General features: G+C 42.2%; 1 protein-coding gene across 2 annotated transcripts in view; it reads right to left on the bottom strand.

Annotated features, from left to right (window-relative positions):
* Positions 1-16,466, bottom strand: part of LOC117523126 (protein kinase C epsilon type-like) — a 110,457-nt gene extending 93,991 nt beyond the window's left edge. Inside the window, exons 1-2 of one of the 2 annotated variants that reach the window (XM_034184544.1) lie at positions 15,554-16,466; positions 15,123-15,517 (exon numbers count right to left, since the gene is read on the bottom strand). In XM_034184544.1, the coding sequence (XP_034040435.1) occupies positions 15,123-15,470 (348 nt within the window). In that variant the 5' untranslated portion in view covers positions 15,471-15,517; positions 15,554-16,466. Of the gene's footprint in view, positions 1-15,122; positions 15,518-15,553 lie in introns of those variants that run through there. The other variant, XM_034184545.1, reaches the window with a different exon arrangement.
* Between the last annotated feature and the right edge of the window lie 211 nt (positions 16,467-16,677).

The raw sequence follows: 16,677 nt of genomic DNA, 5'->3' as shown, positions 1-16,677 counted from the left end.
AGTCACAATAAAAATAACTAGCAAAAAAGCTAATATAGCCCAGCTCCTGTACTTCCCAAGTCAGCTAGCTTGGCTAGCTAGTACATAACGAGACTGAAACTGGGAATTTAATTGTTTCTGATACTACGTATATGCATGTTGTAACTCTGCAATGTTAAACTGGTAGCTAACTAGTGATTTTTCCATAAAATAACAAAATTTACTTTGTGTAGAAATCTATATTATGGCAAGATTACTACTTATTTTATTACTGGTAAAGTATTTGCTTAATATTTACCAATAACTTTCAACACTGTGTTCAAATATTTCTTCTTCAAAAATAAAAACCCTAAAATATATCGTAAAGGATGGAAAAATACTGAAGAAAATTGCCTCTCTCTGAGACACAAAAGACCAAAAATAAAATCCAAACATATGTCACAGGGCTTCAACTAACAACTATTTCATTATCAGTCACTCTGTTGATTATTTTCTACATTAATCAATGCCTTGTTTGATCCATAAAATGCCAGAAAATTGTGATAAATATCAATCACTGTGTCTCCAAATCCAATACAACGTCCTCAATGTCCCTAACCCAAAAATATTTAGTTCACTGTCAGAGGGAAAAAAACAAAACAAAACAAAACAAAAAAAAAACAAAAAAAACCCAGAAAATATTCACATTTAAAGAAGCTAAAATCAAGAGAATTTTGGACACAAAAAAGGCACATTTATCAATTACTGACATGGTTTGCGAGTTTTTCGTAATTGAGGAATGAGTGCAGTGCTCCTGTCCTGTGATATCCATGAAGGGGCAGGACAGCAGATCAGTGAAGGGGCAGGGGGCACCTAGGCACAGACCACAGTCTTCCCTTGTTTGTCAGGGAAGTCACGCTGGACACTGAAAACAGGAAGAAAGGCCTACGGTGTGACTCAAAACAAACTGCTTCTATTTTTAAGGACAAATAAACACTGCTGTTGTTTCCGTTGGTCCACAGAGTGGACGCACCACTACGACACGCCGCAGGGAAGCGAGGTCAAGAGGAGAGCGAGACCACACTGTGCTTCTGCTCTGCGCAGAACCAAAGTGAAAACGTTGAAGAGCAAGAGGTTGACCAACAAGCAAGATACAAGATGTTTGGCTTCTCAATGGCCAATACCATCCAACCGTTTTCAAAGCATGTCTAGGCTCAAGTCGCAGAAGGAACGGGCATTATGGATGTTCTTGCAGTTCCTATTGGAGGAGATTCCAAAGTATTCCCAGGCGAGGTGGAATATAACAATACCTCCAGTGGTTCTGGATGCATCAGTGGAAGGGTTTCCATTACCCTTTATTTGAAGTACAGAATCGAAAATGTGCTTATTCGAAACGTGTATTCTGAAAAACTCTAAAATACTACAATGTTTTTATGGTGGCATGAGTTTCAGGCAAATGGAAAAACCCTTATTTCAAAAAACTGCAAAGGAATCAATTATTGGTCACATGACATTCTGGAATACACATGTACATACATACATGTGGACAGAGGAAGAGACAGAAAGCTTGCTAAAACAACAACAAAATGGGAATATTTAGCAGGACTAACCCTTATGTCAAGGTGACAGTTGGGATTACCATTCTTGCAAGAGCTTCGTTAGTATGACAGTTCACACGCGAGGACAAAAGCCAACGGTCGCATTCCATCACGCAACGAAAATGCTGTAATTTCGCTACCAGACTGAGTTACTGAATACACATCCTCATTTCTTATTTCAGACTCTTGTATCTGCAATCTTCTCTTGAAGACCACTTCTAGTGTGGACCAGAGGTGAGGGCTGGAACTGATTTGAAACTTCAGCACTTTGTTCTCTTAACTGCTTCCTCTTACAGATGGGTGTTGTGAAAACTGTAACTGTACTCCTACTCTTATTAGTGCAGTACTTTTACTGGTATTTTTTTTAAAGAAATAAAAACCCAAATCAGTAATATAATTAACAATGCCTTATTTTTCACATACAGTTTAACATAAACAATCAACAGCAGCTAACGGCAACAACATTTTGAACAAATCATTAATCATACAAGGCAATGTTCACCTCCCCCCCCCCCCCCCACAAACAGAGAGAGAGAGAGAGAGAGAGAGAGAGAGAGAGAGAGAGAGAGAGAGAGAGAGAGAGAGAGAGCGCTCTTCTACATAGCAATAATAAAATGATTTCCTTAATTTCTCCAGTACTGAAAGCAGTACTATTAATTGGCGGACAGTATCAACACTGCTGTTTTTAATATTTAGTCCCGGCCCATTTCATACTGGGAATGGGTATCCAGCCTTACTTCCTCTTCACCACAAAGCAGCTTCTACATTAAAGGATGAATCCACCTGCCAATCCTGCACTCCATTTTCACCGTCACTGGTGAACAACCGTGAACTTGTTCACATGTGGTAGAACATCACTTCCAACACAGACAGAGAACAATCCAACAATTTCGGTCAGAGCAGCGAGGTCTCACATTTGAAGATGATCATTCTCATCCCAACTAGCAGCAAACATTCTGAAAACACCACCAGAATGATCTGCACGTCGAGTGAAACTCACAAACAGAATCAGTGAATCACCCAACAGGGGGAGCTGTTCCAGAGATGTCGTTAAAAATAACTGCAGGAAATTTACGTCCTACAGGAACACTTTTATAATGTATCTGAATTAAGTGCAGGAGCAGAATAAACCTGACGTCATAGAAAAGGGGAAGTTCCTTTTGTTACATATCTAAAGTCAGGTCAGGTCAAAGGTCAAGTTGGTGATGATGCCTTCATCTGAAAACTCATCTACAAAACTGAAATTTCTTTTTCTGTTTTTCCAGTAGGTTTCTTCTTTGTGTTTCTACTGTCAGCTGCAGAAGATCCACCACAATCGTTGACAAGTTCAACCACACGGCAACTGAACCATACCAACAGGCCTACAATGTTATAACCACACACACACACACACACACACACACACACACACACACACACACACACACACACACACACACACACACACACACACACACACCAGCATCCAAATGTGTTTTCTGTGAAAGGTATCACATTTGCTCGCTGAGTGGGATTATCACACAGAAAAAATCACAAGCTTATTAAAAAATACCTAAAGAGGAGAATCACTCAGTTTCAGCATCACTAACCTCCCTGCTGCCAACTGCATGGGTGCCAACAATATATCTGATTAAATGAAAAATGTTAATATGCACATTTATCGTCAGAATCCTTTCAGTCTTCTTTTCTTGAAAGCTTGGCTCCAGACCCACGTGAAGAGTTTCAAAACAAAGAGATGCCAGGCCAAATGTGCTCCACAGATCGGCAGCCTTGATTCAGGACGACTGAAGAAGCAGCTGTGTGACAGAACCGTCACAATGACCAGCTTTACACCTTCAACAAATAATATAAAATCAATGAATCAATGAATGAATCCAAATTTTTCCCCAGCTTTTTCATTTCTGAATTATTTTTCAGATAATTTTCACAGAACATTGATTATCTCTGCTGTGCACAATTCATTAACTAGAAGACAAACAAACAGGCATAAAATTGGAAACTCCATCCAATTTGGGTGGTGTAGGTAAAACAATGTACAATATGCATTGAATGGGATTTTCAATGTTAAATTTAAATGACCAGAAAATCTGTAATCTGACAGCGTTTGATCTGGATCTGATCCAGTCAATAAAGGAAAACATCCTACATAACTCTCTCAAATATGAAATAAATTTGCTCATTTTTGACAGAGTTATGAATGTTTGAAAATTCATTCAGTGTTAAAGACAGAACTTTTTCCAATTTTCCAAGATTTTTCTGACTTTGACCTTGAAAATTGTATCAGTTCTTGCCTATCTTGCCTATGAATCTTCAGTAAAAATTTTATAATGATATATGAAAAATTGTGGGCTCCAGGTTGTTCACAAACACACAGACAACAGGGGCGAAAACATTGGTGGATGTAGAAAGACCCTTTGGCTTTAACAATACAGATGCCTGGTGTGAAACAAGAAGTTTAACAGAAGCAACAGATTGCACAAATGGTGAGTGAGCGAATCACAGAAAAATAATGGTTCCAAAAATATATGAGAATTTGTGTTTGAAGGAAAGCTACAATCTAAGAGCGGAGGATCCGCTGAAATGACTGAGGTCGAAAAGAATTAACACGGCATTTATTTAACAAAAACATTCTGGCTTGGCAGGGCTTCGTGTTGGCCTGGCAGCTCGTCAGGCATATAATATTATAGGGTAAACACTACACGCACGCGCGCACACACACACACACACACACACACACACACACACACACACACACACACACGTGCACACACACGCGCGCACACACACACACTTGGGCTTTTACATGATAAAATTTATGAAATTATGTCCTTCAAACTATCAATGAAAACTAAACAAAATATACCTGCAACTAAAAAAAAAAAAAAAAATCATAAATGGTTCAGTTATTTTCTCCATGAATCAATTTTTGGGCCATAAAATGTTAGAAAATTGTGAAAAATGACACTCAATGTTTTCACTTCACTATTAATTTAATAGCCCAAAATATAAAAATCAAAATAACAGAATACAGAATTTTGAGCAGCATTTAGTAAAACAAATGTCAAATAAATAAGTTCTGCAGAAGGTTTTCTTTAGACAAAGTTGGATGATTGAGTCTGGAGTGGTTTTCATTCCACCCATCAAATGAAGAAAATGCACTCATGTTTGAAAAAGTGAGACACGGTGTGAAACTGCTGGAATTTATTTCAGGAACAATCATCCAAAGTCTCCTTAAAGATGCTGAACAGAGTTTAAAGTTGATTTTTGTCACTGAGAGTGAACGCCACCGCTTGTTTACTCCTACATCCATTCAGAGGCTGACAGATGAAAACACACACACACTCCATCTGTCATGTCATCAAACCAAACACTTGGGTTCTGTCTCGGCCGTGGCTCCGCCTCTCTCTTTAATGGCAAGTTCTAACAAGGCTGTTGCCTACACATGAAGTCAGTGTTCAGAAAACAACACAAATTCCTTTTTAGGTCTCGTGGGCACCAGAAACCGTGCGCATGTGTGTGTGTGTGTCTCACAGATCAGTATTTGCTGTTGTTCAAAGGGTCTTTTCTGGAAATCATATGTGATTTTCTGCACTTTGACTTCATTGCTGACATTTTCCAAAATTAAACACGATCCGTCCTCTGAATATCACAGCTGTATGACACATTAATAGAAATATATATTTCTATTATTGTATATTTTTAATAGAAATATATTTATGATCTGGATCATTTCTTGCAGTTTGCAAGAACTCAGACGTTTCACAGAAAATAGGTGGGGTTTTTCAGGTGTCCCCTTGTCCTCCGCCATTCACTGGGGTCCTCAACACTGAGGTTCCTACATGGATGATGAATAGAGAAATGCACCACATGGACACTTGTGATGCTCTGTCACAATGCAAGTGATCTTCCTCATCCTCTTCCTCAAGACCTGCTACCAAAGACATCCACTCATCACCTTTGGTAACTGGTTCGAGTCCAAGTCTCACAACAATGCAGTAAGCACCAGAATCCTACAAACGTGGACTTTCGTTGTTCTACAAAGACATCGGCATTGCAAAACACCTGTGTCCAGCGACCTCAACTCACTCTCAAAGGCTCAAGACTAAAGGTGCACTGGCACTAGCTGCACGCACGTTGTTGTGATGATCCCACCTGCTGTGATCCCAGCTGGATGCCATACTTTGTTCCACTGCCTGCTACGTGGTCTGTGCTGGACGGTGTGTATATAAAATAATTATTTCGTAGTGGATTAATCATTTTCTCTGCAAGTTGTCTAAGGAAAACAGCTCTAATCGCTTCCTGAATCACAGAGGACCCCTCCAGCAGCGCCATGCATGCTAAATGAGCTGGAGAAATAATTTGGAGCCATCTAAAAAGGTCATTATTGTCATGTTTACATTGAGATGGCTTGGTAAAACAGTTGCATGTTCTTTCCTTCTTGTCTGCAGCTGTTAAAGTATGTTCATGATTTTTGTTTTTCTTTACTCCGCTTGATGAGCTGCATGCACATTGTGTTGATGAGCAGATTGTGCCACGTAGCACGACATTTATGCATGAAGGATTTTTTTTTGAACATTTCAAAATTCTCTTTGCGCTATTGCATGCGCCGGTGCTCCTCTCACATTCAGTCTACACACGTTAAAGACAAGTTTACTCTCCTGCATCACACAGGTTGTGCAAGTGCATGAAACAGTGTCAGTGCACCTTAAGGCCCCACAGACATGAATGTCACTGCCAAGATAAATGAATGCATGTCTCTACAAGTTCAACATCTTCACCATTTACAGATACCCTCCTGATGGCCGAGTCCAGGAAGTTGTTAAAAGCCTAGATCTTAATCTTGATCCAGGACACTCGCAAACCCAGACACTCTGATTCCTCACTCGGCTTCTTAAGTGCTAAAATCAGAGTATCTATTGGTTCCGCAAAGATCACAGCATTGTCCACAAAGTCAAGGTCATTAAAGCTTTTTGTGACAACAAAAGCAATAAAGTCACTGGTTTCCACAACCCAACCCAACACAGGAGCAGTTGGCCCAGTGCGAACAGGTATGAACTGGGCCTGGGCCTAACCCCACCTCTACCCCAGGCCAAGTTCTTAAGTTGGTCCAAGTTCTATCGAGGGCCGGCTTCTCTTGTTACCCATTCAGTCTGTGCAAGTACTGAACAGCGTAAGAACCCAAACACATCCTGCACAGCTTTTAATGGAGGGACAATGTCCAGCGTAAAGATAACAGACATGAAAAGGAATTTTAACCATTTTAATACACCTTATGTTGTCAAAACAGAAATCCGCTGAAAAACTAAGTGAGAGTGCAAGAAGGAGACCAGTGAGGGAAGCTACCAAGACACCAGTGATGAGTCTGAAGGAGCTTGTGGCTTCTGTGGTTGTGTTTGGAGAACCTGTGCATGACGCAATGTTTGTCTGTTGCACAACCAGTTATATAGCTTCACAGTGAAGTTTAACAGAGTAAGTTTTTCCTTGGAAAGAAAATGTGAAATTTCAGAACCAGTTTGCTGGAAGACACCTGGAGAGACTCCAGGCTGGATTTGATCTGTTGTCTTGTATGAATAACCTTCTCTGTGTCCAAATACTTATGGGCCTGTTATGTATCAAACTGTCATTAAGAAGCAGCCTGCACTGGCTGTTTTGTTATATTTCTGACAAGGGGACAAAAAAAAAAAAAACTGGTCTAAACACACGATAACGGAGGCATGGAGGGGCGACGAGGACAAACAGCGGACTGTCGCATGTCCTCCCACCATCTGAATAAATTGAGGAGGAAAGCAGGACAGTCCTCACTTCACACGATGACTCTGTCAAGTGTGAAGAAGCCGTCTGAGCAACGAGGCGGCGAGAACGTGTCTACAGCGAGTCAGGATTGAGGCTTTGAGATGGAACACATGATCCATCACAAAGCAGTTTTCACTGTCATTCTTCACGCCTGCTTGAACGACCGCCTCAGATTTTTGGGATGTGACCGGCGGGTTGATGCTGCGCGCACGCTGCGGGCGTGCAGGAGTTAACCTGCTCGGCTGGTCTGGTGTTTCAGTGAAGTGATGGGCCATGTACAGACTTGCAGGAGAAACAGTGATATTCTGGATTTTTTTGTCTGAACGGTTTCCCTTCTGACCAGGTTTATGTTCCTGCTGACAGACTGTTTCCAAAAGGTAGAAACTGATTTCCGAATAAGCAAAGCAGCATTTATCCTGCTACTTCATTAGAATGACTGTATTTTATTAAGTCACAGTGTTTTTACTAGTTTGGGTTTACTTTGCACCCCAACAACTACAACAAAACAAAAAACAAAAAAATTACACAGTTCTCTTTACTAGTATGGGAGGTCTTGCGACTTACATCCCAGTGCAACTTATATACCAAAAAATTCACAAGTTTGTTATTAATAATAGTAATTATAATAACTATTTATATAGAACTCTCACAGGAATCAAAGCACTAAACAAAACAAACTCTGAAAATAAAAGAATAAATGCCAGTAACAAACAAATACACTACAACAACGCACAAAAATCACAAATTAAGAAACTCATAACAGAAACAGGTGTGACTTATTGTCCGTTACAACCTATATATAATTTTTTTCTTCTCCAAGAGGCATTTTTGACAGGTGCGACTTATACTCTGAAAATATGGTAATAATAACTATTCAGACAGGGCTTCCCAAGAATCAAAACACTAAATAAAACAAACTCTGAAAATAAAAGAATGGCAGTAATAAACAAATACACTACAACAACACACAAAAATCACAAATTAAGAAACTCATAACACAGAAACAGGTGTGAGTTATTGTCCGTTGCAACCTATATATAATTTTTTTCTTCTCCAAGAGGTATTTTTTTTTAAGGTGCAACTTATACTCTGAAAATATGGTAATAATAACTATTTCGATAGGGCTTTCCAAGAATCAAAGCACTAAACAAAATAAACCCCACTAATATAAGGAGACTACAACAATGCACAAAACGTAAGTGCTGGTAAGAAAAAAACTAAATATATCTACACACACAAACACACACACACATTTACTTTTTTAAATTAAGAATTTTTCTCACATTTTAAAGTATTGTTTCCAAAGCTGTGGGTCAGCAATCTGTATCCATCTGATAATTTCTTTTTATGCAAACGGCATCAAATAACATCCAATATGTCGGCCGTCACACATTGATTTGTCCATCATGCTTATTTTTGGAATCTAACAGTCCTTATGTTACACACCACACACTGAGGGCCTCCTCCATAATCCACTGTTCACTTCTCTATGTTGCTGTTGGCCAGCAGTCTGTGTCCATCTGACAATCTCTTTTGTTCAAACTGTCAAATAACAACCAATATGTTGCCCAAGTCAAGTCTTGGAACATTTGTGGCGCTCTGCCACAAAGATGGCACTGCATATATCCCTTGAGTCCTGGATGGCAACCACCCAACACTGCTAAAATAATCATCTTTCTGCCGCAGTCATGAGGAGTGTGAGTGTGTCTTTGGCCTGTTCCACCTACTGGGGTCCTCAACACTCAGGCACCTGTGCGATGGATCATTCACAGAGAAACGGGCCACATGTCGAAAATGCTGAAGTTGATGCTCCTTCACAATGCAAGTGATACTCCCCATCCTAGTTTTTCGAACTAACCACTTGTTTGGTACAAAGCCATTCCAGTAGTACCCAAGGATCCTCCAAAGAGACAGAGTACCAATGACATCAAGTTGTCACCTTAGGTCAGTGGTTAGCATCCAAGTCTCACAATCATACAGCAAGACAGGAAGCACCATGACCCTAAACACTTGGACCTTTGTTTTCCTGTAAAGATGATCAGCATCTCCAAACACACCTGTTGGGCAAACTCTTGACTCCACAAGCTTTTCCCCAGGTGCCTCTCAGTCTCAAAGATGGAGGAACTAGAGACATAAATGTCACTGCTGAGATAACTGAACATCTGTTTGGACTCTAGTACTTTGACATAAGACATAAGTCCACAATTTCTAAGTGATTTTGGGCAAAAATCAAAAATCCAGAAGACACCTTTACAAATGAAAAACTGCAAGACAACTTAAAACTTACAAGAACAAGGACAGCCACCTGCTCATGTGGGAAATACCATTAATAGATTATACATCAGAAATGGACATTTGTCACGTCCACTCATGTCCTGGAGCATGCACTGGTGGCCTGCATTGCCACATTCTCCATTCTATGGAAATTCCATGGCTCCTTGACCCCCACACCCCTCCCAGGAAGACAACCAGCCTAGTCTAGCATCCCAAAAGCAACAGTCTATCTGCTGCAGCCAGGTGATGTGTAGATGTCCCCTTCAGCTCTTCCAGTAACTGAGGTTCTCGACACTCAGTTCTGGATCATGTCCAGAGAAAAACAACACATGGACATAATGTTGTAGCTGAGGTTCCCCTCACAATGCAAGTGATACTCCTCATCCGAGTCTGGGGATGGGACGTGAGGACCAGTTCCAACTTCTTCAATCTGTTGGACTCATGTGCCTCACAATGTACTAATTATCAATGCCTGCATGTTTTTTCTGACAGTTCCACATTACAAATAAACTCATGTTTGAAGTCATGTCTGATGTCATGATGCCAAACTCTGCATCTAGCAACAAAGAAATCAGCTCCAGTGATCCTGAAAACCCCTTTAGGCCCACATGGATCAGGCATCAATAAGAGAACCTGTAAAGATTCAGACCAAGAAGGAGAACAGATAATGACACTGACTGAAATATGATTAATCTATCTGCAACAGTCTCTCAAAAGTAACTTCTCAGAAACAAGGATGCTCCAAAGACACCTAGCGAAGAGAAAGACACTCCCTCGCAGTGTAAGTGATACTCACCATCCTAGTTTTTCAAATTAACTACTTGACTGACACAAAGTCAAGGGATCCTCCAAAGACACAGAGTACCAAAGACATCAAGTTGTCACCTTAGGTCAGTGGTTAGCATCCAAGTCTCACAACCATACAGCAAGACAGGAAGCACCAGGACCCTAAAGACTTGGACTTTTGTCCAAGTCTTAGTTTTCGTGATGCACGGCACAACTGTTATACTGGAACAGGTACATGTTGGATTTACCTTAATGTGCTTACAGTGTGTCTGTGAAAGTGTTATAGCTCGGACACTTTTAAAGGCTAACTCAAGACCTACCTGTTTAACCTGGCTTTGGACTCGGTGTGTGTGTACGCACCTGTTTAAGGGTGTCTGTATTTGGGTTGGTGTTGAATTGGTTAAAGGTGTTTGTTTTCATTATGTAAAGCACTTTGATGTTTGAAAATAATCTATAAATCAAGTTTGACTGATTGATTAAAGTATCCGATCAGGACTTGTTATTGGTAGATACTCAATATGAAATGACCTGATCAGGATCAGGGCAAAAAAAAAACCCTGATGGGTACATCCCGAGTCACAGTCCCTTAGCCTTGATGCAAGACAATCACAAATCCAGACACTCCAACTCCTCACTTAGCTTCTCAAATGTTGCAATCAGGGTATTCATAGATTCCACACAGACTGCAACACTGTCCGCAAAGTCAAGGTCAGTGAAATTTGTCACAGACAAAAACACTGATATTCGCACTTGCATCCAGTCAGTACGTGTAGAGCAAGAATGAGGGTCGACTTATTGGGTGTAACGCTTCACCGTAAGGGTTGCTAAGTGGCAAGACAAATACTCTTGGAGTTGCTACGATCCAGGCAATACCATCCTCTGGAGACAGGGACTTCAAATCCTTTCTTCCTAGCTGAAGGAATTTTATCTGTCTCCCAGTCTGAACCCAAGATTGCTTGCAATTCCTGGGCCCGGTGTCATAAAGCAGTCTAATCTTGTTTAGGCAAATAAACTCACTTAGTAACTTTTTGACATTAGTCATTGCACAAAGTGCTTAGTCGGCTAAAGTTTCGCGTTAATCGACTAAAGTTTTTAGTCTGGTACAGAAGAGGCTAATCTTATTTTAGCTGACAAAACTTAAGTGTATTACCTCAAAAAATGGCAGCTGTCGTGTACCAACACTTGATTGTGCAGTTGAGTTGACGGAACGCCCAAGTGCACCCCTACGTCACTCGTATTACTCCAAAGTAGAGCTTCCTCTGCTTTTGGCCGTGGTTGCAGCAGAGGATGACTGTCATTTGATGTGTTTGTGACAGTTCTCACATTAGCCACCGGGCGTTGCTGTTATGCTGAGCAGTGTTGCGTGCACAAAAAGGCTTGACGGAAGTGTAGAAGAACAAACGGTAGGCCAAGAGCTAAGCACGTCCTTCTGCAGTTGTGGGTCCATAAATGTTAATAAAGCCAGTTAACAAAACAAAAGCTGGATAGTTCATGACAACGATCAACCCGGAAGTAAACAAAACTGTCGCGCGTTGGAGGCGTTTCTTGGTAACGCCACTCGTGAGGCCATTATGTCCATGAAGATCGTTGACTAAAGTATCCCCTGTGTCCCCTTTGTGTACTGAATGTTTGGTGTGTTTTTTCTTTTCTTTCTTTTCTTTTCTTTTATTCTGTGTTTTTCTGTATACCCATTGCTGTACAGCTCGTTGCTCCTTTGGAGACGCTGAATAAATAAAGTGAAAGTAAGACGGCTAATCTACAAGTTTAGCAATCAATATGAAACGGTGATTAGATGGATAATGTTGGGCGTCTAACTGTAGTCGACTAACTAAGTTTAGCAGACTGAACGATTAGACCATCATGAAACCGGGCCTAGGTGAATAACATCTCCAACCACCCGGAGGAGATCAGCTCCAATACCTCTAATTCCTGGAGCTTTCTCCTTCCTCAGCTGTTTCACCACCTTCACAAGCTTATTGAGATTCTCTGGTTCACAGCTGAGTGACAGATCAGCCACCAGAACCGTGGCACTTAAGATGTCAATCAAAGCAGCCGGTCCAGTGAGACAGTACGGCAGAATCATCAGTCAGGACTGTGTGATCGCTCGCCATGGTATGGGACAAGCTGTATGTTTGTGAAGAATGTAGCACTTTGATTCCTGTGTGAGCAGGTGGAAGGTCACTAGACCACAGAAGGTGAGTTCGGTGCTAATAGATTCCCCTAACAAATGTGTCCTTGTCTACTCTCAGGACAACACAGCCGGTGTTCTCAGCTCCTTATACAGCCCGGAATCCCACCGTGCACTACAACTCATCTGGATGACATACAGAGTGCCCACAGAGATTAAACATGCACCGCAGTGTAAACTCAATCAACTCATTCATCACATGCCTGTACAAAAAGGTTTACATGTTGAAGTTAATGACATCATCAACTAATTAGAGCTTCAAGTAAAGATTAGAACGGAGGACAACCAGCATGTTATTTTTCAATCTGTCTTAAAGAACATAGTATCTTATATAAGTGATTATTTTGATGGAAAAGTTCCATATTCATAAATTTAAATAATAACCATTTGAAGTGCTGTGGTTAACGAAATTATACTAATAAACCAATAAAATTATTTAGCGAAGAAAACTACCAAATGTTCACTGGTACCAGAACTATTTATTTAAAAAAACTTAATTACAGTCATTATTATTTGCAGCCAGGTGACAACCTCACTGAGGCTGAAGAACCTTGAGCGTCTTCTGACTTGTGAGTCTGCCAGTGGACATTCTTCAAACATTAGTGTCACGAGGAACGAGCTCGCAGCTGGACGCTCTTTTCTCCGTCCTGTTCGGTTTCATTCTAACTCTCTCTTTCATCCTGTTATTAGCTGGAAATGGACCTGAAGGCCTCATCAATAACACACTCAAACATCCATCTGCTCCAGCAACATCACACAACACTGCACCGTCACTCTGCTGCACGCGCGCGCGTGTGTATGTGTGTGCACCCTGACCGTGCATACAGGCTAACCACGCCCACTCCCTTCTCGTCTGCGGGTCACTGGTTTGTTTAAAAGCACAACAAAGGAAACAAGTGGCCAAGCACCACCTGCCAACATCCCATCATGCCATTTGGTGAACATCAACATTTTAGAAAACCCGCCGATAAGAAAGCAAGTAGTAAGTAATGTTTGATTGTCTCAGACGAAGCCCTACTTGAAGAAGAAAAAGTTGCAGTTCCTTGTCTGGCCACTTGAGGGTGGCACTAAAACTGAGCACATTCACATAGGAGTCCATGTTAAAATGTCCAACTTTAGTGCAGAAATTAACCAGGTACAAAAAAAAAAATGGTTTTGATCTATATAGATAGTGCCCTTGCCCATGACAACTGCACAGGGGTGGAATTTGTTCTAAGTTTCTAGTTTAAGACGTTTGAAAACATAACGTTCTGTAGAACTGCTGGTGCTAGCACTTTTAGCAGGTGTTGGTAGCAAGATCTTTTGAAGCCACATTAATGCATGATTACTGAGATGGACGCGGGTCTCACGTCAGTCACCAACATGTTGAAGACTGCCTCAGTCAGGATATTTGCTTGCTGAGATGTGCATGTTGTTGGTTTGGCAACAAAGTCGTCCACCGAAGAGGAACATATATATATATTAGCATTGTAACGTAGCATTACAACACAGCGTTATCACATTTCCTATTCAAACATGGCATCGCTGTTATAACATTACAGCAAACACGTGTGCTAAGGTTAATGAAATTATCATCGTTAATATTAACGTTTACAGCTATCAGTATAAGTAAGTAGCTCACTATAAATGTTAATGTTAGCGGCTAACTAGCCAATTATAGCTTCCAGAGATGACTGTCTCGCTTCGTCAGAATCAGCCACGTTTCTTTCTCAGATGCTCCTTCATCGCTGTTGTACTGCCATGCATTACACATTTTTCTCTTTTGAGCTCCGTTGGCAGCTAGCTGTGATATTGTTTGCGTGTAACTCTTCTGGTGACATCACATCTGACCTGGATTACCAATACCGCGCATGTGTGTCAAGGAGAGAAAGGCAGCGGAAGATACAGCAGCAGCTTTGAGAAAAAACAAACCTTAAGAAAACAAATGACATTGCTTGTTAAATTAGTCACTGAAGATTTTGATAGTCGACGCAATCGTGACTAGTCGACTGATCGTGACAGTGCTATACCCGATAGCAATGTACAGTACCGTATCAACAGCAACAGCCTAATATTTTTTATGATATTTTGTAATGATCACTCAGTACTTTAAAGGAGGAAAAAGTTAGACAAAAATGCATCGAAATCTCGTCGCTTAGTGAACGCAATCAAGATCAGAGCCATCAGATTCGAGCCAGCGTGAATGGTCACATAAAGCCTGGCTTCAAGAATCTTGGTCCGTGAGATCCAAAGTAGTACATCACTTGTCACTGGTCTGCTCAAACCAGATCAACAAACAAACAGCTGTGCAACAAGTCGGGTTTGGTGGATTAAGTTGCACTGGATCACTGCAGTACCTTGGACCCCGAGGACCAGGATGGGAAAACACCACCTAGAAAGCCGAGGCCACTTGTTGATGAGCACATGAGCAGTTGTTTGAGAACAACTTCCCTACACCAACAAAATCTGCAGTTGTCCCCGGTCTCCCCTATCACGTTTGCGGTACTTTGAAGGTACTATCGGGGGCCTGGGGACTTCCTGCTTACCCAGTCCTCGAAGTGTTTGCTGCCGTTGTGCAGAATGTCTTCAAACTGGATGATGCAGTTCGCCACGAAGTCGTCGTAGCCGATGGGCGCGTCGTGGAAGACGGACATCTCGATCCTGCGGCCGTCGTGGACCTCCGTGGTGAACTCGTCGTTCCACGCCGGACTGTTGGTCTTCTGCTTGGTGGACGTCTGGCCCACGCGGGAATCATCCACGTTCAGGGCGATGTAGGTGTCGAGCAGGAAGGTCTGAGTCTTCGGGCCGACGGCGTGACGCAGGGACCAGGCTGTGGGTTTGAGGTCCAGAGCCTCGCAGATCCGGATCCTCAGCTGTCCGTTGAAGACCACCATGGCGGTGAAACGGCTCCAGAACTCCACAAATCCCCTTCGAGTCAAAACTCAGCCCACGGCGCGCACGCGCGGGCACGCACAAATATGTTTTGGTCTCACTTTGAGTTCTGGGTCCGGACTTTAAAAACTGACGCGAAATACGTCCAAACAAACAAGATCAGCAGCGGCCGAGGCCCCCGAACTGAGGCGGTCTGTCATGGTTCCTCACAGCTCGGAACCGGGGCTCCGTGCGAGCACTCAACCGGGAACCGAGGCGCGTTCTGGGCGTGTCCAGGCGCCTCCGTGGCAGCGGCGCATCTGGGATGTTGCAGCCGGACCGCAGCGAGCCGACAGCGGCTGCAGACAGCCGCAGAGGGAGGGGAGGGACGGCGGGAGCGGGCGGGCAGCAGGTGGGTGCGCGGACAGCGGGCTCCTCCTGCTCTGAGCTCCGCTGCTCCGCTCGCTTCTCCGCGGGACAGGAGGTGAGAAAAAAACAAACAAACAAACAAAAAAACACGTCGGATTTCTGGGAGCCTGCTGCTGCTGCGACTGGCGGAGGAGTTAACGGCAATAAATAATAAATAAATAATGGCGCGTTATATTAGGGGAGACCGGGGCCGGTGTTACGGGTTTGCAGATAAGTTAGATCAAGGATAGCTATGGGACTGCACAAAAATATAGGCAGAATTACAAATAAATTAGGGGACACTGGGATCAGCATTACAGATTTGCCAGTAAATTAGTCGAGGACAACATTTAGTGTCAGATTTTTGGGAGCCTGCTGCTGCCACGGAGGAGTTCACAGCCAAAAAAGAGAGAGAAAACAGGGCATGTTATATTAGGGGTGACTGGGGCCAGTGTTCTGGGTATAGAAATAAGTTAGATCAAGGATAGCTATGGGACTGTACAAAAATAGGCAGAATTACAAATAAATTAGGGGGCACTGGGATCAGTATTACAGATTTGCCAGTAAATTAGTCAAGGACAGCGTTCAGTGTCAGATTTTTGGGAGCTTGCTACTTCCACAGAGGAGTTCACAGTCCCCCCCCCCCCCCCCCCCAAAAAAGATAGAAAACGGCATGTTATATTAGGGGTAACCGGGGCCAGTGTTATGGGTTTGGAAATAAGTTAGATCAAGGATAGCTATGGGATTGCACAAAAATAGGCAGAATTACAAATAAATTAGGGGGCACTGGGATCAGCATTAAAGATTTGCCAGTAAATTAGT

Source organism: Thalassophryne amazonica, chromosome 13, assembly GCF_902500255.1.
Source record: "Thalassophryne amazonica chromosome 13, fThaAma1.1, whole genome shotgun sequence".
In the NCBI taxonomy this organism is placed as follows: Eukaryota; Metazoa; Chordata; class Actinopteri; order Batrachoidiformes; family Batrachoididae; genus Thalassophryne; species Thalassophryne amazonica.
Note: the sequence above shows the minus strand (reverse complement) of the source record. Positions and strands in the feature narration are given on the sequence as shown.